The sequence below is a fragment of the Schistocerca americana genome, chromosome 3 (genome assembly GCF_021461395.2).
Source record: "Schistocerca americana isolate TAMUIC-IGC-003095 chromosome 3, iqSchAmer2.1, whole genome shotgun sequence".
NCBI classification, from domain to species: domain Eukaryota; kingdom Metazoa; phylum Arthropoda; class Insecta; order Orthoptera; family Acrididae; genus Schistocerca; species Schistocerca americana.
In genome coordinates this window covers 495,452,429-495,479,974 of record NC_060121.1, presented here as the reverse complement: position 1 = coordinate 495,479,974, position 27,546 = coordinate 495,452,429, and the positions used below count along the sequence as shown (strand labels likewise).

At 43.6% G+C, this 27,546-nt stretch overlaps 1 protein-coding gene across 1 annotated transcript in view; it reads right to left on the bottom strand.

Annotated features, from left to right (window-relative positions):
- The window catches only part of LOC124607396 (venom carboxylesterase-6-like), a 143,646-nt gene that overhangs the window by 24,660 nt on the left and 91,440 nt on the right, over window positions 1–27,546 (bottom strand). Inside the window, exon 7 of the mRNA XM_047139718.1 lies at window positions 22,460–22,641. Within this exon, the coding sequence (XP_046995674.1) occupies window positions 22,460–22,641 (182 nt within the window). The remainder of the gene's footprint in view (window positions 1–22,459; window positions 22,642–27,546) is intronic.

Here is a 27,546-nt window from a genome sequence, read left to right as displayed (position 1 = left end):
CTCTGGTATGGCCAGTCAGTAAGAACCAATCTGGATTTCACCTGGAACGACTTTAAAAACCCATGAAAACTTCAAATCAGGATGTGTATATCAGGTAAACAGCACTGCATCTTCCTTACAATTTTTTTCTGCAATTTGGTTATTTTAGATCATCAGAAGGTGATGCACACTTGAAATAATCACAAATGTTTTCAACCTTTCCATTTCATTCTTAAGATACAATTAATTTTACACAGATTATCCCAAGAGGAAACATAAATCTGTCTAACATGGTACTGAAAAGCTGTTCTCTATCAGCAACCGCCTTTAGTTCTTGTGCAAGGTTACTAAAATTATGTTGCAGATTGCTACACAATGTTTCGAACAGTATTTTAGGCTGTGGTCGCAACTTAAAGAACTTTCCTCTATCCTCTATGTTTAAAGACGATACTGATACTTTTAAACAAGTTCCTAATATGAACCATATATCCCTTAGGAAAGTAGATATATGAGATAACTTCCAGTTATTTAAACTGATGCCTTCTTGAACTTCCTTAATTAATACCATGCACGGCCATGATAGCTCACCTTTGGGCTAAAATTATTTTTTGTGCATGAAGGGAAATGCATCAAAACATTATCCCATGTGACATGAAAGAATTCTGAAATGAAAAATAAAAAAAAATAAAAAACAACAACAACAATGTATCATCAGCACCAGCTGTGGGCTATGTTGTAGTCATAAAGGTAATTATACTCAACTTCTGCAGAAAGTCAAGAAATTAATCTGCCCTCATTGTCACAAATATGGTGTCTACAGCTTCACTAATTGTACCAGCATTACTATGTTGGGTCTGTTCACCCTCTCAGAAAGCAACACGTCATACACCAAAGTCCAGTAGGTGGCCTACACAGCAAACCCAGGACCACTGTAGCAGACGACAGCTGGAAAGTTTCATGCATCTGTCTGGTTAGCAGGCGGCAGCAAAAACACCAAGAAAGATCTTGGCCTCGTGGACCTACTTGACTCCAAGGAGTCACATGGCTAAAAAATAGGTCTAGTAGTAACCTGTTGTGTCCATGGCATTTAGGCTGGTGGCTCCACATTGACGGGCTGGTCAGTCCTAGCGATCTCTCTGGGCCAGGTGCCAACCATAGTAGTGCATAGCAACCATCAACCCTCCAGTTCCTCGATGTCCGGCTACCTATCAGAAGGCGGCACTACATGGCGCAGCCATTGCAATCCTGAGTGGCCTCTTCTGCATGGGCTTGTGTGGACATTGGTATTGGGGCATCACTGTGTTGTATTATACCTCATATTCGTTTGTGAACCCAGAACTTAACTTTCCTATTCAGTTCGGTCTCGTGGCAGTCAAATCGATATGGTGACTTCGGTGATAACCAAACTCTTTTAAGAACTACCATTTGTCTTTTGCATGTAGCTCTAACTTCTAGACAGAGAGTACATGTTTTTATTAATAAAGTTTGTATGTACTGGTTTCCTTGTCTACACTTTCAGGCACCCCATTGCTGAAGTACATATCAACTGGCGATGAAATTTTTACTGGTAAAATAAATTCTCACAGGTATTCTACTTTCCAGGTAGACAGTGTTTATTTGCTTGTACTCCGAGTATCGCGTGAAATTATATTTGTTTTTCATCCCAGCACGTGAATCAGAATATGCAACAGGCCCAAGAGTTCGTGTTAGAGTAGATGTCTGCCATAACCACTATTCCACTGGAAATCTCCAACTGCGCGTCATGCATTGACCCACTGGTGAAAGGGTTTTGCACTGCACCACCTACATCGCACACATCTGACAAAATGGTCAAGCCAAGGGACAACTACATGTCTCATCTTGAACAACACTACTTGGCACATAGTGTCACAGGTAATGTGCAATAACACGCATTTGTTTTGGCTTTGGTACACCAGCCATGAAGTGTATCACTTGCAGCAGCAACTCAACCTGAAAGTCAAGCTGCATGCCGTCGCATGTGAACATTTAAAGTGATGCTTATTGGGCTACTTTGACTCTCAAGAGCGCGTAGCATCTGCCTAACACAAGCTTTTCAGCAAAATTGCAAGGTTGAAATGCCATTCCAGAGACTGCCATTTTTATTGCATGAAACTTCGACGACTCTGATGATCGTATCAATGGACATTAACATCAGACCTCTGGGTTCGCCGATTCTGCAGGTCACTGGTGGGGAAACGATCACCTTCCGAGACTATGAGATGTGCCACAACCTCTCATATGCGATGGAGGGGAGGAATGCTAGGTCCGGGTCCTTTGACATAGCAACCAGTCTTACACCAGTATCTAGTTGGTGGCCTACACAAAAACAAGCCACCGGAGGGTCCTTAGCAGATGACACCAGGAAAGCTTTATGTACCCGCCTGACCGGTGGGTGGCAGCAAAAGTGCCACGAGAGGTCGTTACCCTTGCAGATCTACTTGCCTACGCAGGGTCACATGGCCGAAAACAGGTCAAGAACTTAGGAAAGATCGAGCCTCCAGTTCCTCGATGCTGGTCTTCCTACCGGAAACCGCCGCTATTTGCAGCAGCCAGTGCCGTCGTCGGATATCACCGAAAGATGGTCTCTTCTGCATGTACTTGTGCGGAAACTGGCTTTGTGATATCGCTGTGTTTCGTTAATAAACCTGCTATCCTTTTGTGAACCCAGAACTTAACTTTGCTATTCAGTTTGGTCTTCTGCCACTCAAGCTGACATTGTGAGTTTTGGTGATAACCAGATTCTTCCACGCATTGTCATTTCTCTTTTGGATGTAGCTCTAACCCCTAGACGGAGACTTAAGATCATGTGTTTATTAATAAACTTTATATTCATTGTTTACCTGAGCTCTACTTTTTGGGCGCCCCCAGCGGCGCAGCGCACACCATACATCATAAGATAATTGAATCTCATTGTGAACACAATCGTATGAAAGAAACTGGATGTACTGTGTTTTATTGCAGTTGTGAACCAAGAGTTTCTTCTCTTCAGAACGTGATTTGATACAGCAATTGGGTCCTGAACTGAATCTGTAACATTTACGCTAATTATCATCCGCAAACGAAACAGCTGCGGATTCATCTTGTAGTGTACGGCAAATCATAAAAGGAACCTAAGAGAGAAAACGGCGCTAATATGAAACTTTGAAGATCATCCCACATTATTATACCCAAATTGATGCTATTTAATTTCCTGTTATGTGGGAATGTAAAGCAGTCTTACTTTCTACTTGTGGAAAAATAGGGAAAAGTCCGTGACAAACTAAATGCCTTACTCCTTATTCTGTGAAGTTCTAATTTACTTCTGTGTTGTAGGGAGTTAAAAGCCGATGTTAGAACACAATAAATATCCTCTTCTCACGCTGTTATCAACACATTCGACTAACTGTGCAAAATGGAGTTTGCATCGTGAGCTAAAGAGCGAATCGTAAAACTAAACTGCAAATCTGTTGTGCTCACAAAAGTACGTAGCTGCCTTATTGTGGGTTGTCCTGCCAAACGATACTATTTTCTAGCGATGCAGCTTTCCTGCAACCTTCGCGTAAATTTTCACCGGGCTTTTTCTCGACGATAACGAACCGTAACACTCCCTTGGGTATCGCCACGTTACGAAAGACGTGTTAAGTCCTGTCTGCTAGAAAGTCCTAAACCCACTCAAAAAATGTTGGTCCTTTATTCCGTAAGCTCTTTTTTGTCCATGAAACGATCATAGAGAGCAGCTTAGAAGGCCTTGGGGAAGTCAAGGAACACGGAATCTAAGATGCCGTTGTCTACTGTCCTCTGGACTTCATGAACGAATAAAGTGAGCTGAATTTCTCAAGATCTCTGTTTAGTGATACAAGCAAATTTTCAGGTACTGATTTTTGTCTATTGTGCAGTGAAACCGAGCTACGTAGAGTATTTACAAAGATTTTTTACAGAACACTATTCAAAGCAACGGTTGGAGATGGAACTGCGGACAAAATATAGCAAGGAAATCTAGAACATTATCTAGATTCTGAACTGTAAAGTTTCATACGGCTTTGATTAGGTAGCAAAGAAGGTAGTGAAGATTTTTTTCGGTGGGAACGTCCATTACTGTTTAATTCTACTACTGAAGGTAAATCATTGGAAGCAATAACAACAGTAAAATAAGTAGGAGTATGTGTCCAGATCGATTTCACGTGAAACCAGTTGTAGGAACTAGCTGTAGGACAAGCATATTTCAGGCTGAGATTAATAGGAGGAATCCTTAGGAAATGTAATTCATTGTCACAAGAAGTGGTTTACAAAGCACTCGTTAGATCGATTCTTGGGCATTGCTCTCAGTCTGGAAACCATGCGAAATTAGGTTAATCGAGAAGGCAGACACAAAGAGGAGTGATGCGTTTCCTGACAATTTCGTTTAGTGACTGGGCGAGGATCACGGAGATGCTCATCAGTCTCCAATGGCAGACGCCACATGACATGAGGTCGTGGAAAGCGTACTCTCCAAGAGAGACCAGGCAACTTATTACTTACTCCCACGCACGTCATTCGAAACGGCCGCAAAGAAAATAATAAAAATATAAGAAAAAAAGAGAAGTTAGAGCTTACCACCAGTTCCCACCCACCATTCAAGAATGGAACATTAAAAGGACGATACGATAGCGTCACCTGAAGTACCCTCCAAAATACGCCGTAAAGTGTCTTGCGCCATATATGAGATGTAGCTGTAGAAATTGCGTCGCTAACATTGTTTATTTTATGTCCAATGTGTATCGTGTGTAGTCTTATATTTGTGCATATTACTCGTTAGCTTCCATAACGACTTTATTTAAAAGACTTCACAGTGTTTTTACGTATGTTTGTTACACGACAAGCTTAGTGAGCACCATCAGGCAGCCTGCATTCGTGAACATCGTAGCAGACGGAAACCAGTTGTGATGGTTTGGGACGCGCCATCAGACATACTCTAATACAATGTCGGCTTTCAAAAATACGAGGCAACTGCAACAGCAGTCAGCGAGGTTTTGGAGTCCAGGGTACTGTTTCAGGATTGTCCAAAAAGATGTTACCACTGTTATCGAACTACGTAATTTTAAATTTTCTTTTGGCAGAGATAAGGAAGGTAGGAACTTGGATGGAAGTGTTTGGGTCACCCTCGATAATAAGAACAAAGTTGTTTCAGTAACAGTTTCGTAAGGATCCTCCAAGCCGTTCAACTATTTGTGCGCTCGGGTCTGTGCCGAATGACTGTAAAGGCCGGCCATTGTGGCTGAGCGGTTCTAGGCGCTTCAGTATGGAACCGCGCTGTTGCTACGGTCGCAGGTTCGACTCCTGCCCCGGGCATGGATGTGTGTGATGTCCTTAGGTTAGTCAGTTTTAAGTTCTAAGTCTAGGGGACAGATGACCTCAAATGTTCAATCCCATAATGCTCAGAACGATTTGCATTTGACTGTAAAGGAAAAAGTGGACGTCTAAGAACTATTCGAGTCGAAGACAACATCACAGTGATAAGGAGGTCAGGAAAGTCAAGTAAGAGATTAGCATTGGAAACCCCGTACAAATGCCTTAACAAATCTTCATTTCGATTTGGGAATGAAACCGTACCACATTCAAATGACACAGGCCTTATTTGACGCTGATAAAATTGCTCGTGTACGAGTTGCAGAAGCGTTATTAGAAAAGACTGACACAGATCCCGATGTTGTGTTCATTATGTGGGGTAAAGCCACATTTCATGCCAGCGGCAACGTGAATAGGCACAGTTGCGTCATTTGGCGTATAGACAATCATTATGAATTGGGAGAGCACACTCGATGCTCTCCGACAGTTAACGTGCGATGCGGTATTCGAAGTACATTTGTTGTTGAAAATCTGTCCCTCGGGTTATTTCCAGCAAGTTGGTGCACTATCGCATTATTCCCTAGAGGTTCGACATTAGCTGGATGAAACATTTGGTAGACGCTGGAGTGGAAGAGATGGACCTTCGAAGTGGTCACCACGGTCACCCGATTTGACTCCATGTGGTTTCTCGCTATGAGAAATGGTGAAAGAACACATGCTTGCTTCAAGATCTACTGACTTTTTTTTTGGGTCATCAGTTTTCTGACTGGTTTGATGCCCGCCACTAATTTCTCTTCCGCGCCAACCTCTTCGTTTCGGAGTAGCACTTGCAAAACTATGTCCACAATTATTTGCTGGATGTATTCCAATCTCTGCTTCCTGTACAGAGTCTGTCCTCTACAGCTCCCTCTAGTACCATGGAAGTATTCCCTCACGTCTTAACAGATGTCTATCATCCTACCCTTTCTCTTTGTCAGTATTTTTTACTTATTCCTTTCCTCTCCGATTCTGCGCAGAACCTCCTCATTCCTTACTTTATCAGTCCATCTAATTTTCAACATTCATCTATAGCACCATATCTCAAACGCTTCGATTCTCTTCTGTCCCGGTTTTCTCACAGTCCATGTTTCACTACCGTACAATGCTGTGCTCCATACGTACATTCTCAGAAATTCATTTCTCAAATTAAGGCCTACGTTTGATACTAGTAGGCTTCTCTTGGCCAAGAATGCCCTGTCTGCCAGTGCTAGTCTGCTTTTGATGTCCTCCTTGCTCCGTCCGTCGCTGCTTATTTTGCTGCCTAGGTAGCGAAATTCCTTAACTTCATCTACTTCGTGGCGATCAATTCTGATCTTAAGTTTCTCGCTGTTCTCATTTCTGCTGCTTCTGATTACTTTCGTCTTCCTCAATCCATATTCTTTACTCATTACACTGTTCATTCCATTCAGGCGATCATGTAATTCTTCTTCACTTTCACTCAGGGTAGCATTGTCATCAGCGAATCGTATAATTGATTTCCTTTCACCTTGAATTTTAATTCCACTCCTGAACCTTTCTTTTATTTTCATCATTGCTTCTTAGATGTACAGATTATCCCTTTTTAATCCGAGCACTTCGTTCTTGGTCCTCCACTCTTATTATTCCCTCTTGGCTCTTGTGCATATTGTATATTACCCTTCTCTCTCTATGCTTATTCCAATTTTTCCCAGAATTTCGAACATTTTGCACCATTTTACATTGTCCAATGCTTTTTCCAGTCCTATGAACTTGTCTTGACTTTTCTTTAGTCTTGCCACCATTATCAATTGCATCTTCAGTACTGACTCTCTGGTGCTGTTACCTTTTCTAAAGCCAAACTGATGGTCATTTAGCACATTCTTAATTTTCATTTCCATTCTCCTGTATATTATTCTTGTCGGCAAATAGGATGCATGAGCTGTTAAGCTGATTTTGCGATAATTCCCGCACTTGTGAGCTTTTGCAGTCGTTGAAATTGTGTGGATATTTTTCCGAAAGTCAGATGGTACGTCGCCAGACTCATACATTCTACACACCAACGTGAAAAGTCGTTTTGTTACCACTTCCCCCAATGATTTAAGAAATTCTGATGTAATGTTATCTGTCCCTTCTGCCTTATTTGATCTTAAGTCCTCCGTAGCTCTTTTAAATTCTGATTCTAATACTGGATCCCCTATCTCATCTAAAACGACTACTGTTTCTTCTTCTATCACATCAGAGAATATTCCCCCTCACAGAGGCCTTCAATGTACCCTTTCCTCCCATCCGTTCTCTCCTCTGCATTTAACATTGGAATCCGGTTGCTGTCTTAATTGTACCAGTCTTGCCTTTAATTTCACCGAAGGTTAACTTGACTGTCCTATATGCGGAATCAGCCCTTGCGACAATAATTTCTTTTTCGATTTCTTCACATTTTTCATGCAGCCATTTCGTCTTAGCTTTCCTGTACTTTCTATTTATTTCATTCTTCAGCGATTTGTATTTCTGTATTGCTGAGCTTCCCGCAATATTTTTGTATTTCCTTCTTTCATCGATCAACTGAAGTATTTCTTCTGTTTCTTCGTAGTTACATTCTTTGTAACTATGTTTTTCTTTCCAACTTCTGTGTTGGTCCATTTTAGAGATGTCCATTCCTCTTCAACTGTACTGCCCACTGAGCTATTCCTTATTGCTGTATCTATAGCCTTAAAGAACTTCAAGCGTATCTAGTCGTTCCATAGTATAATACTTCCGCAACCCACTTCTTTGCCTATTGATTCTTCCTGACTTATGTCTTAAACTTCAGCCTTCTCTTCATCACTACCACATTGTGATCTGGCTGCGACTTACAATCCAGTATCTGATTTCGGAATCTCTGTGTGACCACGATGTAATCTAACTGAAATCTTCCCGTATCACCCGGCCTTTTCCAAGTATACCTCCTTCTCTTGTGATTCTTGAACGGAGTATTCGCTAATAATAGCTGAAATTTATTACAGAACTCAATTAGTCTTTCTCCTCTGTCATTCCTTGCCCCAAGTCCATATTCTCTTGTAACCTTTTCTTCTATTCCTTCCCTTGCAACTGCATTCCAGTCCTCCATGACTATTAGATTTTCATCTCTCTTTAGGTACTGTATTACCTTTTCAATATCCTCTATACCTTCTCTATCTCTTCACCTTCAGCTTGCGACATCGGCAAGTACACATGAACTATCGTTGTCGGTGTTGGTTTTCTGTCGATTCTGATAAGAACAATCCTACCACTAAACTGTTCACAGTAAAACACTCTTTGCCCTACCTTCCTATTCATAACGAATTCTACTCCCATTATACCATTTTCTGCTGCCGTTGATATTACCAGAAATTCTTATCTTCTTTCCGTTTCACTTCACAGACCCCTACTATATCTAGACTGAGCCTTTAAATGTCCCATTTCAGATTTTCTAGTTTCTCTATCACGTTCAAGCTACTGATATTGCCCTCTCCGACTCGTAGAACGTTATCCTTTCGTTGATTATTGAATCTTTTTCTCGTGGTCGCCTTCCCCTTGGCACTTCCCTCCCGGAGATCCGAATGGAGGACTATTCCGAATCTTTTTGCCAATGGAGGGATCATCAGACACTTTTTCAGTAACAGGCCACATGTCCTGTGAACACAAGTTAAGTGTCGTTAATGCAGTAGTTTCCATTGCCTTCTGCATCCTCATGCTGATTCTTCCACCTTTAAGTGGCACTTTCTCACCCCTAGACAAGAGAGTGCCCTGAACCTCTGTCCGCTCTTCCGCCCTCTTCGTCAAGTGTTGATTGTTAATCAGCAAGCAGTGGCGTGTTTCGAACCTGGGACAGAGGGGGTCAAAGTGGGCAGTGGTCGCAACCCAAGGCCTGGCTACCATGTCCCGTTCCCACCCTCCAGGAACTAAGGAAAGCGTAGGGAACTTGGAGTAGAGGTACAATGAACAATGCCGCGCGGGATGACCCGAGCTGTCTCAGGCGTTGCATTCATGGACTGTGCGGCTGGTCCGGGCGGAGGTTCGAGTCCTCCCTTGGGGATGGGTGTGTGTGTTTGCCCTTAGGATAATTTAGGTTAAGTAGCGTGTAAGCTTAGGGACTGATGACCTTAGCAGTTCAGTCCCGTAAGATTTCACACACATCTGAACATTTTGAACAATGAACACCGATTATTTATTTATTTTTCTTTTTGTTCTTATCTATTTTTATTTATTTATTTTTGTCATTAATACCACCAAGAGTATCAAAAACGGGCGTCACGCGAGGAGGAAGACGCAGAAAGACGTCAGAAATGACTCTAAGGCCTACAGGACTTAATATCTGAGGCCACCAGTCCCCTAGACTTAGAACTACTTAAACCTAACTAACCTAAGGACATCACACATATCCGTGCCCGAGGCAGGATTCGAACCTGCGACCGTAGCAGCCACGTGGTTCCGGGCTGATGGGCCGAGAGCCACTCGGCCACAGCGGCCGGCAAAAAAGACGTCGGTTTAATGGAGACTATCAAAGTATAGTTTTTCCGAGAAGAATATTCCGATTACCACTGAATATATCGGTTCCAAGTGTGGAACAGGCGTGGATAAACTCTTCATGACAGGAACACCCCCAGCTCTGTGGTGCGTTAAGGAAGACACTGCAGAGAAAATTGGAGAAAAATTGTCTGTGTTTTGGACTGCGGACAATTGCACAACGGCTTTCATTAAGGAACTGCCGAAAGTCATGAATACTTTTCTTGCCATCAGCAAACAAGTAGTGTGCTGCGCGTCCACAAATCCACCTCACGGAGTTCTTCTTCGCTTGCAGGAAGTGTCCTGCGTCCGGAAAGAGGAGCAGTTGAGTAGGTAGCTGATGAGGAGGCGTACAGGTAATTAGGGACAACATCTGTCGCACCAAGAACCAGACACCTCTCGCCGATCTGCACTCCAGGCTGTACCCGTCTGTGTCCATAACATCACAGTCGACATATAACGGGGTGTCTGCGGGATGAATCCTGTGAAGGCATGACTGGCATACTTGTTTTCCGTTGGCAGTAAGGTACCATGTAGACTGGACGTCACTTTCAAGATAAGGAGCGCTCACCGATCGCCGAACGGCACGCCAATCGGCGTGGGGAAGCTTCCTCTCAACCACATTCGGTGACCTGTGCTGCTGAAGGAAACCATAGATCGCCTTCGTGGATGTCAATTGCGCCAGCAGTTTCACAGTACGGACATAGCACAGTTCAAGGAAAAAGTGGCGGAAGTAAAAGAAGGGCGCCGGGACTTCCGAAATTTGTGTAGGTGCTGAGAGAGAGTGTGGTGCAAGGGCTTCCAGCAGTTGGCTGGTAAGACACGTAGAACTACGGCGCCACAACGTCATGTGAGAGCCAATGAAAAGGTCTACCGCTCTGCCAGGCACAGGATCAGACCTACACTGTCCTTGCACCGCGGGAGGGTCATGGTTTCGTACCTTATCTTGAACAGCAAGCCGTGGCAAACAAACGAACTCATTGCCGCTAGCATGCGGCGGGCCATTGATGGTGGAATAGGAAGTGTCTGTGCCACGTGGGGTATACGTGACGCCAAATATACATTTACGTATTGTGTGCGTTGCAGAAGATGGAGCGCTCGTAAACGATGATTTAAGAGTCCAGATCGAAGTTGGAAAAGTAGACATCGCCAGTTGAGGGCAACTGTCCACCGCAGATCACTTGCGAAATCGAGTCCTAAGCATCGGAGAGTTTCAGCGACACGCAAAGGAGCAGCACTGTCCGCAGAAAGTTCCGCACCTATAGCAATGGCGCTCGATGTGCAGACGTTAAAGCAGCGGCCAGAAGATTCACCGTAGGTGGTAACCCATGCCAGTGACTCCTTGACCTCAGCACCGCTACGAAGAACGATGACGAGAATATCTGAATCTGCAGTGCAGTTGAATACATGGTCACCGAGAGACATCCCAGAGAGGCGTTGGCGGAGGCACCATAGCAACGGTTTCATGGCGAATGCATACAACAGTGCAGAGAGCGGGCAGCCTTGACGTACTGATCGACGGATCGAGATGGGAAGAGTAAGACGGCCGTTGTAGAGTACACGAGACGTAGCTCCATGAAGAAGACGCATTTCTACGTCGACGGTAGTATCAGGATAGCCCATATTACGAAGCACCCTTTCTAGAGTCGTCGTGATTGGCTCGATCGAACGCCTGGCTGGAGTCAAGAGCTGTCAAAAGTCCAGGCGTACGACATTTGTGTGTAAGAGCGATTATGTCCCGATAGCGACAGAGGGCAGTGTGGGTGTTATTGATACCTCCCACATAAGTTTGATCGGGGGAAACCACGTACCGAAATGTCCGTTTAAGCCGCGCAGCTAACAGCCGGGTAAAGATCTTTGTATCGCTGTTGAGTAACGTCAAGGGGCGGTAATCGCATATCCGTGAGTTACCCCGAGGCTTGTGGATGGGGATGAGGAAACCATCGAGGAAATCGTCTGGAATCGGCACGAAAGGTGACATAAAGTCCCGACAAATTTCCGTCCACACTGGAGCTAGGAGGGGACGAAATGTCCGATAAAACTCCAATGGCAGGCCGTCAGGGCCAGGCGACCTGTTCGTAGAACCCACCTGGGTAGCGTCATGGACTTCGTCCTCCGTGACATTAGCAATCAGATCGATTGTCGCTTCCACGAGAACCGAGCCAAAGGAGTCTGGAGAACCCTGTAATGTTGGCAGGGCGCTGATGTTGTTCAGCTTACAGCGTAACATAAAATTCACGGGGGTAGACCCGATATCCAGTTGGTTATCAAAACGCTGCCCATCAGTAGTAAGAACACAAATCAAATTCCTCTGACGGTGGCGTCGTTCCGCTATGACATGATACATAGATGGACGCTCTTGCACTAACCCATCTCGTGTGCGCGCCCTGAACATAGGTCCTTCTAGATGGCGGCGAGAAAGGACGTGAGCTGTGCCTTAGCACGATTCGCCATCGTCTGGCGCTCTGACGAATACGACATCATAGTACATTCCCGGAGAATGGTGAAATAGAATTCCTGAGTCCGTCGCCTCCACACTGCAACCTCCCTTCCGTAACCAATCAAGGCCTTGCAGAGATCAGTTTTCACACAGAGCACCCACCATGACAAGAATGGCTGGTAGGCATGGTCTCGATGAGCTGTCGGCAGTTAGGTGAAGTAAGTTGGACCGTGTAAGTTAACGAGCATTGCGCTCTCATTTAAGTATATGGCCGAAAGATTCATCCTTCAGGAATTGTGAACGAACCCTGTCGTCCAGGACTGCATGCCGCAAAGGGTGCAGATTCACCACGAGATGGGGAAACTCACAGGCGTCTATTGTCTATTGAGGTCTAAGCACTATAGTGTGTGAACGAGACAGAGGAGAGCCTACGTCTTAGGGGAACCCCGTAGAAGGCTTTTGTGGCCGAGGAGACGTAGCTGTGTTAAATATGGTGGACCTAAGATCGGCCATAAAGGGATACATTTATGAAAACTATTTAATTCTGTTGTAATGCAGGGAATCAAGCCGCAGTAATTTTAATCTACCATCCTCCATAAATTTTTATGGTGATCCCAATACAACTTGAGTATTGATAATATCTATAATAGTTTAGGATTTACTGTTAAAGTAAAATTAACAAATTCTGTAACAAAGACCTGAATGCTAAAATCTGAACGCTTTGGTCCATCTTAACGATCGACATTTCCTATAAAAGCGCTTCGTTAAAATGACAAACGTTGTAAATATCAACTCTGTAACTTTATTTGTTTAAAAGATAGAGTAAACTTAAATTATCAGTATTTTCAGTTAAGCATCACATCATCATTTCCTCCACACAAAACACATTGAACGATGACATCTTGACACCTTATCTTTAGGTAATAGAATATTTGTTGTAAAGTTTAGTGCATAATAGTTACTTTTGTTCTTTATTTATTTATCAGAAAGCACATTGGTGCAAAGCTAAGAAGGAAATTCTATTGGTTTTATGTAAAAGAGTTTAACGTTTATTATGTAATAGATATTATTGTTACTTTATTTAGAACGTGAAAGTGGTCAAGCTTTGATTATTTAAATATGTTAAAATGTAAAGTAATGTAGAGTAAGTTGTAGCCAATCAGACGGATGGCTTCAGGAAGGGGAAATAGTCAGCTGAGCGAAGATGTTCGGCGCGCGGGAAACGCGGTCGGAGACGGGCAGAGGGCAGTTCTGGTCTAGACACCAAAGAGCACAGTTCGGCTGGAGACGCCAAAGGGTGTAGTTCACATTGAGACGCGAAAGCGGACGATTAGTCTTTAGGTAGCTAGGAAGTGAAACGGCTTAGAATATTTCGCCTTGTGTGGTATCGCGGGACTTAGTCTCTGAGCGGTGAGCAGCCGCGCACCTGGTGTGAACTCTAACTTTTCGCAAAGTCAACGAAGTGAAGTATTGGACTGGTAATTCGCGATGAGATTGTGAACGATCGAACTGTGTCAAATGGATATGCGCTCGAGTGTAACAGTAACTCTAAATACGACCACTTTTGCTATTAGTTTGCTTTCTGTATAAACATTATTCTAACCAAATTGCAACTGTGTCGCCTACATCATTTATGGGTCGTTAATTTAGTTCCCGATATCATTATCACTGTTACTGTATGCTATACTAACTTCGTATTTCGCAAACTTGCCATCAGACAGACAATTTAACCAAAGGGTTACAAGTGTCTAATTTAAGGCGTGTAATGCGACACATGCGGTTCAACCCCTAGACGAGTTTGAGCCAAGACATTTCGAAGAGGAACCGCATGTGGGCTCAAACATCTTTGGGATGTTAGCTCGCAGTCGTGTTCAGTTTGCATGGTCCACGGCCGCGCCACCTTTCGTCGGCAGAGATTGATGGTGCAGATATATGCGTCATGGTCAGAGAACGCAGGGGGCCGGACTTCAGCAGCCGGCGACCCACTGATAGTATCGCGGGAGATGTAAACACGTTCGAATCGGCTGGAAGACTGACTGGTGAAATGTGTAAACCCTGGACGATCGCCATGAACATGCTCCCAAAATCCGCCAGGCTGAGGTGCTGGAGAATTGTCGCTAGAGTCGCGCGCAGAGTGACGTGGCAGTTGGTGTTTGGGTGCCTGGGTAGAGTTGAAATCGCCTCCCATGATCAATGCATCCTGCCAGCCCAGGAACAGAGGTGTGACTGTCGCTGAGAAGAAGGTGGAACGTTCTCGGCGGGGCGGCGACCAGAACCACATGGCGCATAGACATTGATGATCCTGACGCCACTAAACGTGAAAGCCATACCTCTGGCATCAGGGAGATAGGCAACTGCATCAGCTAGGATACTGTCACGAAAGAGGATCGCCACCCTACTACTAGGGGCATGAGAGACATGTGTTGTAAAACCGTGGGAAGCACAGGAAGTTGCAACGTGCACGTCCTGAAGGAGAGCTTCGTCAACGTCCGCGGCATACAGCGTGTCACGGAGTAAAGCCAGTTTGTAGCGTACGCGAATAGTGTTGACATTGACCGTGGCTATGCGATAAGTTCAAAATGGTTCAAATGGCTCTGAGCACTATACGACTTAACTTCTGAGGCCATCAGTCGCCTAGAACTTAGAACTAATTAAACCTAACTAACCTAAGTACATCACACACATCCATGCCCGAGGCAGGATTCGAACCTGCGACCGTAGCGGTGGCTCGGCTCCAGACTGTAGCGCCTAGAACCGCACGGCTACTCCGGCCGGCTATGGGATAAGTCTGAAAAGCTGCCATCACAGGAGGACAGGCGATTCAAACACGGAGGAAGTACAAGGAACTCCCTGTTAGACCCCTACAGAAGGGCACATCACTGCGACGGGGAGAGAGCCGACCCCACCAAGGGGGGATCCATCGTTCTGTACCCTCCAGAATGCCCATCCTCAGCATCGACCTCCTCCGCCCAGGAGACAGATGTGTCACCGGACCAACCAGTTCAGTGGAACATTTGATAGGTGCGCCCACAGGTAGCGTCAGACACAGAAAGGGAGGCAACCGAATCAGACGTAGGCGGGGGACGGTCGGCGTCCGGAGGTGGACGCTGACTGGAGATGTAGGCAGGGAAGGACGTCGCGTCGTCAGGTGTCAGAGCGTCAGAGGATAGCGCGCACCATCAGTAGCAGAGTCGTCATCCTGTGCTGACTTCCGATGGACGCAGCCATCAAAAGGGGTATGGCGTTGTCTCCTCCGTTTCCTCGGCGACCTGTGCTCCCTACCATGCTGTTCCGTGTCGGATGGCGGGCTGCTAGCGTCCCCACACGTGGCCAGATGGCAAAAAGGCGGAGGTAGGTACAGCTCCATGATCAACAACCATGGGGTCGGGACAGACAGCTTATGCCTGCTGACATTCGTCGTTCATTTGTACTGCTTCGGGCAGGGGTGTAGGAGAGACAGGCGGAACGTCCATCGCTTCGTCGAGAGGAACCAACACGGGTACCGACTGATTCAGAAGGGGCGTTGCAGGCAGCACTGCCGCAGATGCGTAAGGAAGAGGTAACACAGTGAGCACCGCAGGAGGAGCGACGTCTCCGATCAGCGTCCGAATCAGTCTACGTCGGAGACACTCGGAATGGACATGGCCTTCCTGGCCACAACCTGAACAGGTGCGCGGCTGGCCAACGCACTTGATGACACCCCTGCAACCGACAATAACCAAGTAGGAAGGCACGTGTTTCCGTAGTTTCAGTTTTTAAGCGATGGTCACCATTGAGGACACGGTATGCTTCGAACGTCTTCCACGTTTCAGCGACGTGACTGATGACGTTGCCGTAAGGTTTAAAAAGCGGCCACCACAGCTTTCTACGGTACTTCAAACGGGATTCGAAAATCCGCAACGTTTGGAGGCCTGCACTTTCTCCCGACGTGTCGTTGTTGCAACCTTATTAATATTATTAATATGTCCCTTCATTATCCTTTTCTGGCTTGTTCACAGATCTCCGTTTTCCGGGCTTTCAGAATATTGTGTTCGAAAGTTATCACATTCCTTTGGAAGCGATATTTTCCGACTGCGTAGTTTCCCGCCCTCTTCGGCTGCAGGGAGTGGCAACTGACCCTTAACATAGACAAATGTAATGTATTGCGAATACATAGAAAGAAGGATCCTTTATTGTATGAGTATATGATAGCGGAACAAACACTGGTAGCAGTAACTTCTGTAAAATATCTGGGAGTATGCGTGCGGAACGATTTGAAGTGGAATGATCATATAAAATTAATTGTTGGTAAGGCGGGTACCAGGTTGAGATTCATTGGGAGAGTCCTTAGAAAATGTAGTCCATCAACAAAGGAGGTGGCTTACAAAACACTCGTTCGACCTATACTTGAGTATTGCTCATCAGTGTGGGATCCGTACCAGATCGGTCTGACGGAGGAGATAGAGAAGATCCAAAGAAGAGCGGCGCGTTTCGTCACAGGGATATTTGGTAACCGTGATAGCGTTACGGAGATGTTTAACAAACTCAATTGGCAGACTCTACAAGAGAGGCGCTCTGCATCGCGGTGTAGCTTGCTCGCCAGGTTTCGAGAGGGTGCGTTTCAGGAAGAGGTATCGAATATATTGCTTCCCCCTCCTTATACCTCCCGAGGAGATCACGAATGTAAAATTAGAGATATTCGAGCCCGCACGGAGGCTTTCAGACAGTCGTTCTTCCCGCGAACCATACGCGACTGGAACAGGAAAGGGAGGTAATGACAGTGGCACGTAAAGTGCCTTCCGCCACACACCGTTGGGTGGCTTGCGGAGAATAAATGTAGATGTAGATGTAGATGAACGACGCCGCTCGCAGGGGAAGGTATCCAGGATGAACGGCTAAAACCAAATAAAAATCACTTTTAAAATATCATTTACTAAGGTCATTTTCTATAATATCAGGAATGATTCTAACCATCCGGCGCAACACGAAAAGGTTTTCTTTCACGCGATAGTAACTGGTGTTTGCAAACTACCACTTGAAGAAAATGGGGTGCGGAACGAAGTCAGTATTCTCAGACACATGGCGGTGGCCGATGATTATAAGAGTAATCTGGTAACGCAAATCTGTCGGAGGCATGAACGAACTAAAGTTCCGCGTAAGGGCAGACTCTGTAGTGCTTATAGTAGTATTAACAGTTCGGTAGCTTGATAAGGTTTTTATCGTAGTTTTGTAGTGGTAGAAGTGGTTGTATTTTAAAAATTAAGGATCAGAAATAAATAGGTAATAAGTAATTTGTTACTATGCAAGGAGATGTGATTTGTATTGCTGATTAACTTTTCAGATAATAGGTTGTAATTATGAAGAATAAATAAATAAAACTGAAATACTTCCAATAGGAAAATTGGAATTACTTTTTCCGAAGAGGTTTCAGGCAACGTTCCAAACGGTTCGTCTTTCGAAATACAAGTTAAAACACAGATTGGAAAAGAATAAGATAGAGAAATATGACGCACATTGCGTCTATAGATTGACATGTGGTATCTGCGATATAAATTAGATGGTTAGATATGTCGGTACCGCTAAAAGGACGGATTTTGATCAACAATAGCATAATGAGGGATCACGTAACTGGGAGCTTAGAGAACACGATGAAGATATTGCATGTTACTTGTAAAGATTTAAAGCTTCACGTTTTAGAGGAAGTTGAGATCTATTAGAGCAGTATTAAGGAACCAGATAAGTTGCGTAATGAACGGTCAGACTTTAATCGACATTTTTCTTTTTCCAAAATAAAAAGTCTATCATGGTCAGCGTCCTCTGGGTGTAGTGATCAGTTTGGGGTTGCATGGCGTCCTTAAGGAGTTGACAATTTAAGGATAATTTAGGCTTTTTGGTGATTCACTGTGTGCGGCAAACATGTGAATCAAATAAGGACGGTCATTCATTGTATTTACATAAGTGAGGAACGAATAATCAAAATTAAAAAATATGTTCCTTTCGATTAGGTGTGAGCCATTTGACAACTGCTATTTGATATCAATGTAACAAAATGATTGTAGGAACTCTGTAGAAGCGATTGGAAGCCTCATTTTTGTGGTTTTATTTCTGTTGTATATAAATAAATATAAAGTAAAATCGACTAACTACAGGGAATGTTCCTCTATTAACGCGAGTTTGTACATATAGAAAACTGACGTCACATGTAGAGACAAGTGTTACACCACGAATGCTTCATCTTTAGCGGTAAACAACGAATTAGTATTAACTATGATTTGACCATGACTTTTAATATGAATAATGCGTTTCTTTTTATGAGTACGGATTAAGCTGTAATGTGGCGTTCCATAGTTATTCCTCGTTATTAAGTTTTTGTTTTACTACATGATGCCTACTATTATGCTTTAAACATTCTGCTATCTGATTACAGTTCTGCCGTAGTATGACGCTGCACCTTTAACCCAGTTATTATTTTTATGACACTTAATGTGTTGAACACTTAATGTTTTATTGTTGTTGTTGTTGTGGTCTTCAGTCCTGAGACTGGTTTGATGCAGCTCCCCATGCTACTCTATCCTGTGCAAGCTTCTTCATCTCCCAGTACCTACTGCAGCCTACATCTTCCGAATCTGCTTAGTGTATTCATCTCTTGGTCACCCTCTACGATTTTTACCCTCCACGCTGCCCTCCAATACTAAATTGGTGATCCATCGATGTCTCAGAACATGTCCTACCAACCGATCCCTTCTTCTAGTCAAGTTGTGCCACAAGCTCCTCTTCTCCCCAATTCTATTCAATACCTCCTCATTAGTTATGTGATCTACCCATCTAATCTTCAGCATTCTTCTGTAGCACCATATTTCGAAAGCTTCTATTCTCTTCTTGTCTAAACTATTTATCGTCCACGTTTCACTTCCATACATGGCTACAGTCCATACAGATACTTTCAGAAACGACTTCCTGACATTTAAATCTACACTCGATGTTAACAAATTTTTCTTCTTCAGAAACGCTTTCCTTGCCATTGCCACTCTACATTTCATATCCTCTCTACTTCGACCATCATCAGTTATTTTGGTCCCCAAGTACCAAAACTCCTTTACTACTTTAAGTGTGTCATTTCCTAATCTAATTCCCTCAGCATCACCCGACTCAATTAGACTACATTCCATTATCCTTGTTTTGCTTTTGTTGATGTTCATCTTATACCCTCCTTTCAAGACACTGTCCATTCCGTTTAACTGCTCATACAAGTCCTTTGCTGTCTCTGACAGAATTACAATGTCATCGGCGAACCTCAAAGTTTTTATTTCTTCTCCATGGATTTTTTACCTACTCCGAATTTTTCTTTTGTTTCCTTTACTGCTTGCTCAATATACAGATTGAATAACATCGGGGAGAGGCTACACCCCTGTCTCACTCCCTTCCCAACCACTGCTTCCCTTTCATGCCCCTCGACTCTTATAACTGCCATCCGGTTTCTGTACAAATTGTAAATAGCCTTTCGCTCCCTGTATTTTACTCCTGCCACCTTCAGAATAAACTATATAACCGTAGGTTTTAAGAATCAAACTAACTGTTCGACTGTCGTTGTAGAGCGCGCACAGGTTCATATACTACTATAGCGGCTTCTGGCGAATTTACTTTCAAGCTGCTGTAGCTTCATGTAGCTATCAATTGTGCTGGTGCTATTTGACAAAAAGCACTGTTAACACGCTGTAGATGATTTTGCGTACATTCCTCATAAATGACGATTGTCACTACTTGAAAATGTGAGTTACTGGCTGTATTAAGTTTCAGTACTTACGATGCAAGTACACTACTGGCCATTAAAATTTCTACACCACGAAGATGACGTACTACAGACGCGAAATTTAACCGACAGGAAGAAGATGCTGTGATATGCAAATGATTAGCTTTCCAGAGCATTCACACAAGGTTGGCGCCGGTGGCGACACCTACAACGTGCTGACACGAGGAAAGTTTCCAACCGATTTCTCATACACAAACAGCAGTTGACCGGCGTTGCCTGGTGTAACGTTGTTGTGATGCCTCGTGTAAGAAGGAGAAATGCGTACCATCATGTTTCCGACTTTGATAAAGGTCGGATTGTAGCCTATCGCGATTGCGGTTTATCGTATCGCGACATTGCTGCTCGCGTTGGTCGAGATCCAATGACTGTTAGAAGAATATAGAATCGGTGGGTTCAGGAGTGTAATACGGAACGCCGTGCTGGATCCCAACGGCCTCGTATCACTAGCAGTCGAGATGACAGGCATCTTATCCGCATGGCTGTAACGGATAGTGTAGCCACGTCTCGATGGGGACGTTTGCAAGACAACAACCATTTGCACGAACAGTTCGACGACGTTTGCAGCAGCTCGGAGACCATGGCTGCGGTTACCCTTGACGCTGCATTACAGTCAGGAGCGCCTGCGATGATGTACTCAACGACGAACCTGGGTGCACGAATGGCAAAACGTCATTTTTTCGGATGAATCCAGGTTCTCTTTACAGCATCATGATGGTCACATCCGTGTTGGGCGACACTGCGGTGAACGCACATTGGAAGCGTGTACTCGTCATCGCCATACTGGCGTATCACCCGGCGTGATGGTATGGGGTGCCATTGGTTACACGTCTCGGTCACCTCTTGTTCGCACTGAGGGCACTTTGAACAGTGGACGTTACATTTCAGATGTGTTACGACCCGTGGCTCTACCCTTCATTCGATCCCTGCGAAACCCTACATTTCAGAAGGGTAGTTTACGACCGCATGTTGCAGATCCTGTACAGGCCTTTCTGGATACAGAAAATGTTCGACTGCTGCCCTGGCCAGCACATTCTCCAGATCTCTCACCAATTGAAAACGTCTGGTCAATGGTGGCCGAGCAACTGGCTCATCGCAATACGCCAGTCACTACTCTTGATGAACTGTGGTATCGTGTTGAAGCTACATGGGCAGCTGTACCTGTACACGCCATCCAAGCTCTGTTTGACTCAATGCTCAGGCGTATCAAGACCGTTATTACGGCCAGAGGTGGTTGTTCTGGGTACTGATTTCTCAGGATCTATGCATCCGAATTGCGTGAAAATGTAATCACATGTCAGTTCTCGTGTAATATATTTGTCCAATGAATACCCGTTTATCATCTACATTTCTTCTTGGTGTAGCAATTTTAATGGGCAGTAGTGTATGTAACTTTTTTTTTATACGAGCAAGAACGATGTCCTCCGTACGTGAAATTGTTCAATTTCATGAAAGTTTGTAACAACAGCTGTAATTTATTTATAGGCAATCGTTTGGCAAATGACGTCATACCAAAACTAGTCACCGCGAATAAAGGATATTTTTCATTGCGACTTCGACGAAATTACATAGAACAGCTTTAATAAAAGTAAGTTTCTGGCCCATTTTTCCTGCGTCATGCTGGAGATTCATAAGGAAGTTACTATGTTTTATTTCGTCCTCGCCTTATTCGTCATCGGAGCGCAGTTGTGGGGTTTCAATGAAATGAGTAAAAGAGAGCGGAATAAAAAATATATACACTTGACAATGATAACATGTGGATATGCTACATCGTTTTCCATGTGTCCCCACTCCAGTACTACAATATCAGCAGCCGCAGCACTCTCAATATCCTGATCTTTGACACGAGTTGGTATCTGTATTTTAAAATAGTTATAGACTATTGGATTTAGCCGTTCGATCTGGGGCACCTGTCTTTTTAGAATCGATACTGGCTGCAGAAGATGTAGTCAGGTGTAGGACATACTTCTTGTGTGAATGTGAAATTTAAACACACAACAAGTTCCTACGAAATATTTTAGTGTTCCTTGTAGTTACTAAAGGTTTAAATTGGATTAATTTGGATTACTGCGTTTCGCATTTAGAAAATCAAAGAAGAAACTTAAAAGTTTAACGTCTTCTCGACCTCATTAAGCACAGAGTGCTAGCTCGTACAGAGAAATGTGAGTTAAGTGTGTCCTGTTTGAGAAACAATTCGCTATTCCTATGAAGGAAGTTATGGAAACTACAGAAAACATCAGGACAGCCGGACGCACGTCTGCTTTTTCGAACTACAAATGCAGTGGGTTTTTGTCTGTGTTGTCTCGATGTATAAGAGTATGCAAGTGCTGAAACGAGGACATTTATGGAATTATTTTCCGTGTATTACAAGAAACTCCTGTTTGACATTTAAATTTTTCTTATGAACTCACATTCACGAGCGGCTCCGGATTGTCTAGAGAGATCGTCCCATTGCCAAAGTAGAATTCCCTCAGCTTGGCAGCCGCCTCCTGCTGCTCTTCCACAGTTGGCAAGTGCAGATTTGGTCCGACCGTCTCAACAAACTGGTCGTTGAGTGCGGTGATTTTATTTGGGTTGGACAGAATTCCAGCACCTACGATCAAAACATCGTACATTAGACATTACAATAAAGACAATAAGTGAAGACATGTAATCTATTGCTCAGCACAATATCTGACTGTCATCACGTACCTGTAATTTATGATAGATCTGTGTATATATCTAGAATACCCTGTTGTTGACAAATCTTAATAATTAATGAGCTAATACAAACACAAAATAAAATAAGTGAAGACATGTAATCTGTTGCTCAGCACAATATCTGACTGTCATCACGTACCTGTAATTAACTAACTTTCGACCGCAATATTTACATTTACCTGTTGTCGAAGAGAAGTTTAATAAGAAATACGAATATAAAATAACAAGACGTAAATAAGTGCGGAATGTGTAGGTTAGAAGGTATTGTTCGCTTCTTACTTGGTACATCACTAGGGGAACCTTAACTTCTAACTGTATTTAAATGTTGTAACTGCACTTCCTACTTTACCTGAGCACGTTAGGTCGCGGCAGCAGCAGGCCAATCACAACTCAAGGCGACAATGACAAACATGTTTCTCGTTTCGGAAAGTATATTTGTTAAAAAGTTAGCTCAAACGACGGACAGAGATAATGGACTACCGCAGTCTTCACGGTGAGAGAGATGAGCGTATGGCATCGTTGGCCGGGAGGCCCCTTCCGCGGAAGCTCGGCCGCCAAGTGCAAGTCGACGCCACATTGGGCAGCTTGCACGCCGGTGGTGAGGATGAAATGATCGTGAGGACAACACAACACCCTGTCCATGAGTGGAGAAAATCTTCAACCCGGCCGGGCATCGAACCCAGGCACGCTGCACGGGAGGCCAGCACATTACCGGCCAACTATGCAGGCAGACTCTTCACGGTTATTATCTATGACAGTGCTGTAGACAAATTATCAGTTAATAAGTAGCGGTACTTTATAGTATGAAAAAGGAGTCTCTTATTCGTGATTTGTAAGTTAGCTTCCTAAAGTATAGATATGAACCTGGGAATTCACGATGCCCTTTCGTCTTTGATAGTTGAAAGTCTCTTGTGTTAACGTGTTCCAAAAATAGTAAGTTTTAGCCCAAAATCAATGTGCAACGCCCGAAGCCGGTTGAAAACCTTTCTAACAATACCTTATTCATCCCTGTACGATTAGTAGAACTATTTGTTGAGAAAAAGAGATGCTGACTTGAGAAATAATATACAGTAGAGCGTCGATTATCCGAAGTAATTGGGGGGCATGGGTGTTCAGAAAACTGGTTTGTTCGGATAATCGAATTGTACATGTTTATTTGCCAAAAATAAGTACTGTACAGTAAATTTATTCATAAAAACAGGCATCCCCACCTTGTATTCATTGGATAAAGTGGTTGCAGATTCACCTTCTTCTAACCTTTTAATAATCTCGTACTTGTCCCTCAGAGAAAGGACAACACGTTTACGTCTAAGCATTTTGTATCGTCAAGTTCACTTCTTCACGCAGCAGCACACAAGTGGTAGTAACAGAGAACAGAAGGTGACTGTTTGCACCGTGAGAAGCTCTTCTTGGGGGCGCGCAATCCTTCAAACTGGGCGGAGCGGCACACCTCGACTCTAAGCTGCCGCAGCTGTTGCTGTGAACAGCTTTGATACTGCCGCTACTTCTACTGCCAGTGCCAAGCCGACAGAAGTGTGCTGATTGTTGAAACACGCCGACTAGCGGCTTGGCCTGTCAGCAACATCTTGTGAAGGCCCCAGTAGAAGCAATGTTCAGCCAGCGGTGGCCCAGTGCGGCGACTACTGTGGGAAACTTGGTTTGGGGAGGAGGAGGATATTAGTGTTTAACGTCCCGTCGACAACGAGGTCATTAGAGACGGAGCGCAAGCTCGGGTGAGGGAAGGATGGAGAAGGAAATCGGCCGTGCCCTTTCAAAGGAACCATCCCGGCATTTGCCTGAAGCGATTTGGGGAAATCACGGAAAACCTAAATCAGGATGGCCGGAGACGGTATTGAACCGTCGTCCTCCCGAATACGAGTCCAGTGTGCTAACCACTGCGCCACCTCGCTCGGTCTTGGTTTGGGAGTGAGGGGGATGATGGACGGTAGGGTGGGAGAGTGACAGGTGCGAGCCAGTACACAGTTCGGTTAAGAGGTCGTTCGGTTGACCGATGTTCGGATAATCGACGCTCTACTGTATTTGATAAAAAGACCTCGCACATTCACTGAAATGATTGGAATCATTATTACTGAAAAGTAACAACACCAATCAAATCATATCATACAGGCTGAATATCCAGTGAAATGAACACAGTGGGTGAGCCAGGAGGAAAGGTACATGCTTTGAGGAGTGATAAGTGTTCGTGAATATGAACAAAGAAGTCTTATGAACATAATTATGTGAAAATGATGCGGAACAGGACAAATGCAGGTGACAATAAATGAAACATTATGATTTAATTTTTTGTTTAATTGTGTACATTTCCTTACATAAGATCTTAAGAAAGTCCACCGTCAACTGCAATGCATTTATAGTTCTCGTAGACAGCTGCCGTGTCGTCGTTCTAAGGTCATTCGCACTGTCCTTCACTTGAGCAAAAGTATGTAAAATACGAGCAAGAAATTCCATATCGTAAGGAATGTCTTGGCTGTTTTCTTTCTGTCGAAATATCCATAATTACAGTAGCACCAGCGCATCTGGTGTACAAGTCAATTGCCATGAAGACTTACCGAAACATGAGTGCTGGAAGCAAGGAGTCTCCTAGCAAGTGAATGGTCCAGTATGACATGTCGAAATCTACCCTGAATTTTTTAACCCAGCAAGAAGACACCGAAAGAAACGCATTGCCGAAATTTTAGCTGCTAAGAGGCACTGCAAGTGTTTAGAAAGAAATGTTGAAGTTACACATTTTTGCCGCGCGAAGAACAGCTTATAACAGCGGATTGTACAGCTCTTCACGTCTAGCACGCGACTCGACAAATAGCTCACTCAGCGCCGCGTAGCGGAATTATCCGGAATTCAGAGACACCAATTTTGGTTTTGGTTTGGTTTTTTACTTTCATTCCAATTGATCCGTAGTGAGGAGGTGTTCCAGGATGTAGAACATGTCAGAAAAACAATAATACATGACAAATGTTTACAACTAAAACAAATAAGCTAATATACCATTCCACATGTCCCAAGTGGAGAGATCGTCATTTTTTTAATGAACACTATATGAAAGAATCATTTTGCAAACACTAATGCACTTAATTTAAATTAAAAAAGTTTTTTCTATTTATAAGGTAATAAACATGTAATAGAACTACTATAATACTTGTTTACAATGAACACACTACTGCACTGAAATGGTGCAGAAGTTATATATTACACACACACACAAATCAGTTACCTTATCAGTTTACCTTATCATGTGACACAAATTTTAACTTGATACGTCCAGCTGTTCCTGGGAGAAAGGGGTTTTAACAGACGGACAGACAGGAATTGGATAACAAGTGACAAAAATATTTTTTTCTTGTGATATAATTTCAAATTAAGAATTTTCGGTTTCTTCCCTTAATTTTACTGTGGAACCTTGCTTCTTGCCACATTTCATAATTCAGGGTCAATGTCAAGTACGTTCTAGATTTTGATGAATGAGTTTGCAAGTATCGAGATACTTGACATAAATGGTCGTACATTTAGACTGTGTAGACTTATAAGATTAAATGTTTTGCGCATAAATTTCAACCTGATGCATGTGCCTGTTTCTGAGAAAAAGGTTTCTTAATATTCAGTCAGACAGACAGATGGACAGCAAAGTGATCCTCTAACGGTTCTGTTTTTGCTGACTGATATACGATACCTTCCCTTTTGACATCTTGCAGCAGTTTTCTTCTGTCTAACTCATAGCATTGACTTTACTTATTATTATAATCACAAAATAATCTACTTCGTAAGTGGATCTGACGACTGTGTTGCGTGGATGGGAAGCTTCTAATATTTTAAAGTTGCACTTTGTTCCTTACTTTAGCTGTCATATAGGAATACATTTTATAAATATTTTCTAAAAAGTATTTAATGATGCATTGTGTATGTTTTTCATCATGGGATAGCCTGATGACGGTACTTTATTACGTGATTGTTTTTTTTCCAAACTGTCCTGTAACTTACGTAAAACCTATAATAAAGAGTCAATCATAATTGGAATAAAATAATCTCCACTGAATAATGAAATGTGAATCAGTACCAGTGATTGGCAATACTTAACTACCGGTATTAAGATTACAGTTTCGTATATTACCCTAAACGCACAGCTAAATGAGAAGACATCATTGAAGCAAGTTGAACAACACGGAGAATGAGGGAAACGGGGTAGGTCCATAACCAACAGGGAGTCTGTCCTCCATCACCATTCGCAGAACAACCACTCGCCCTTGTGCAAAGGGACCCTCAAGACAGTTATCAGAGTTGGGCTGGGCTATGTGAGACGACGTCGACGTATCCTTGACTGCCCAAAGTAATTCTATGCAGATTGCATCTTCAGGAGATGCAAGAACAACAGAGACTGTTTTTAGTGAGCTATGTGGCCGCAGGATACATGCTGCTAAATTCCAGACTCCGAGGAGAACTACGTCTGTGGAGAGAAACAAGGGGCAATCAAAATTCGCCAAAACAGCACGGGTTGTTAGGATAACATATTAGAATTGGAATGGGAGCAGAAAATTTATGGCACCATTGAAGATAGTCAGATACCGACACCTCGCCAGGTGCTGCAAAACCAGATAGTTAAAGAAATGTAAAAACGATTACCAATGTTTCACACAAATAACTTAGAAGTAGGAGTAAGTAGTTAACTGTGCTGACAGAGGTCCTTCCAAATTGCTCAGTGCATGCAAGAAGGCAGAGTGAGGCAGTATTTCAGACACATTTTATAGCACCAAGACTAACAAGTTTTGCAACTGATTAACTACCT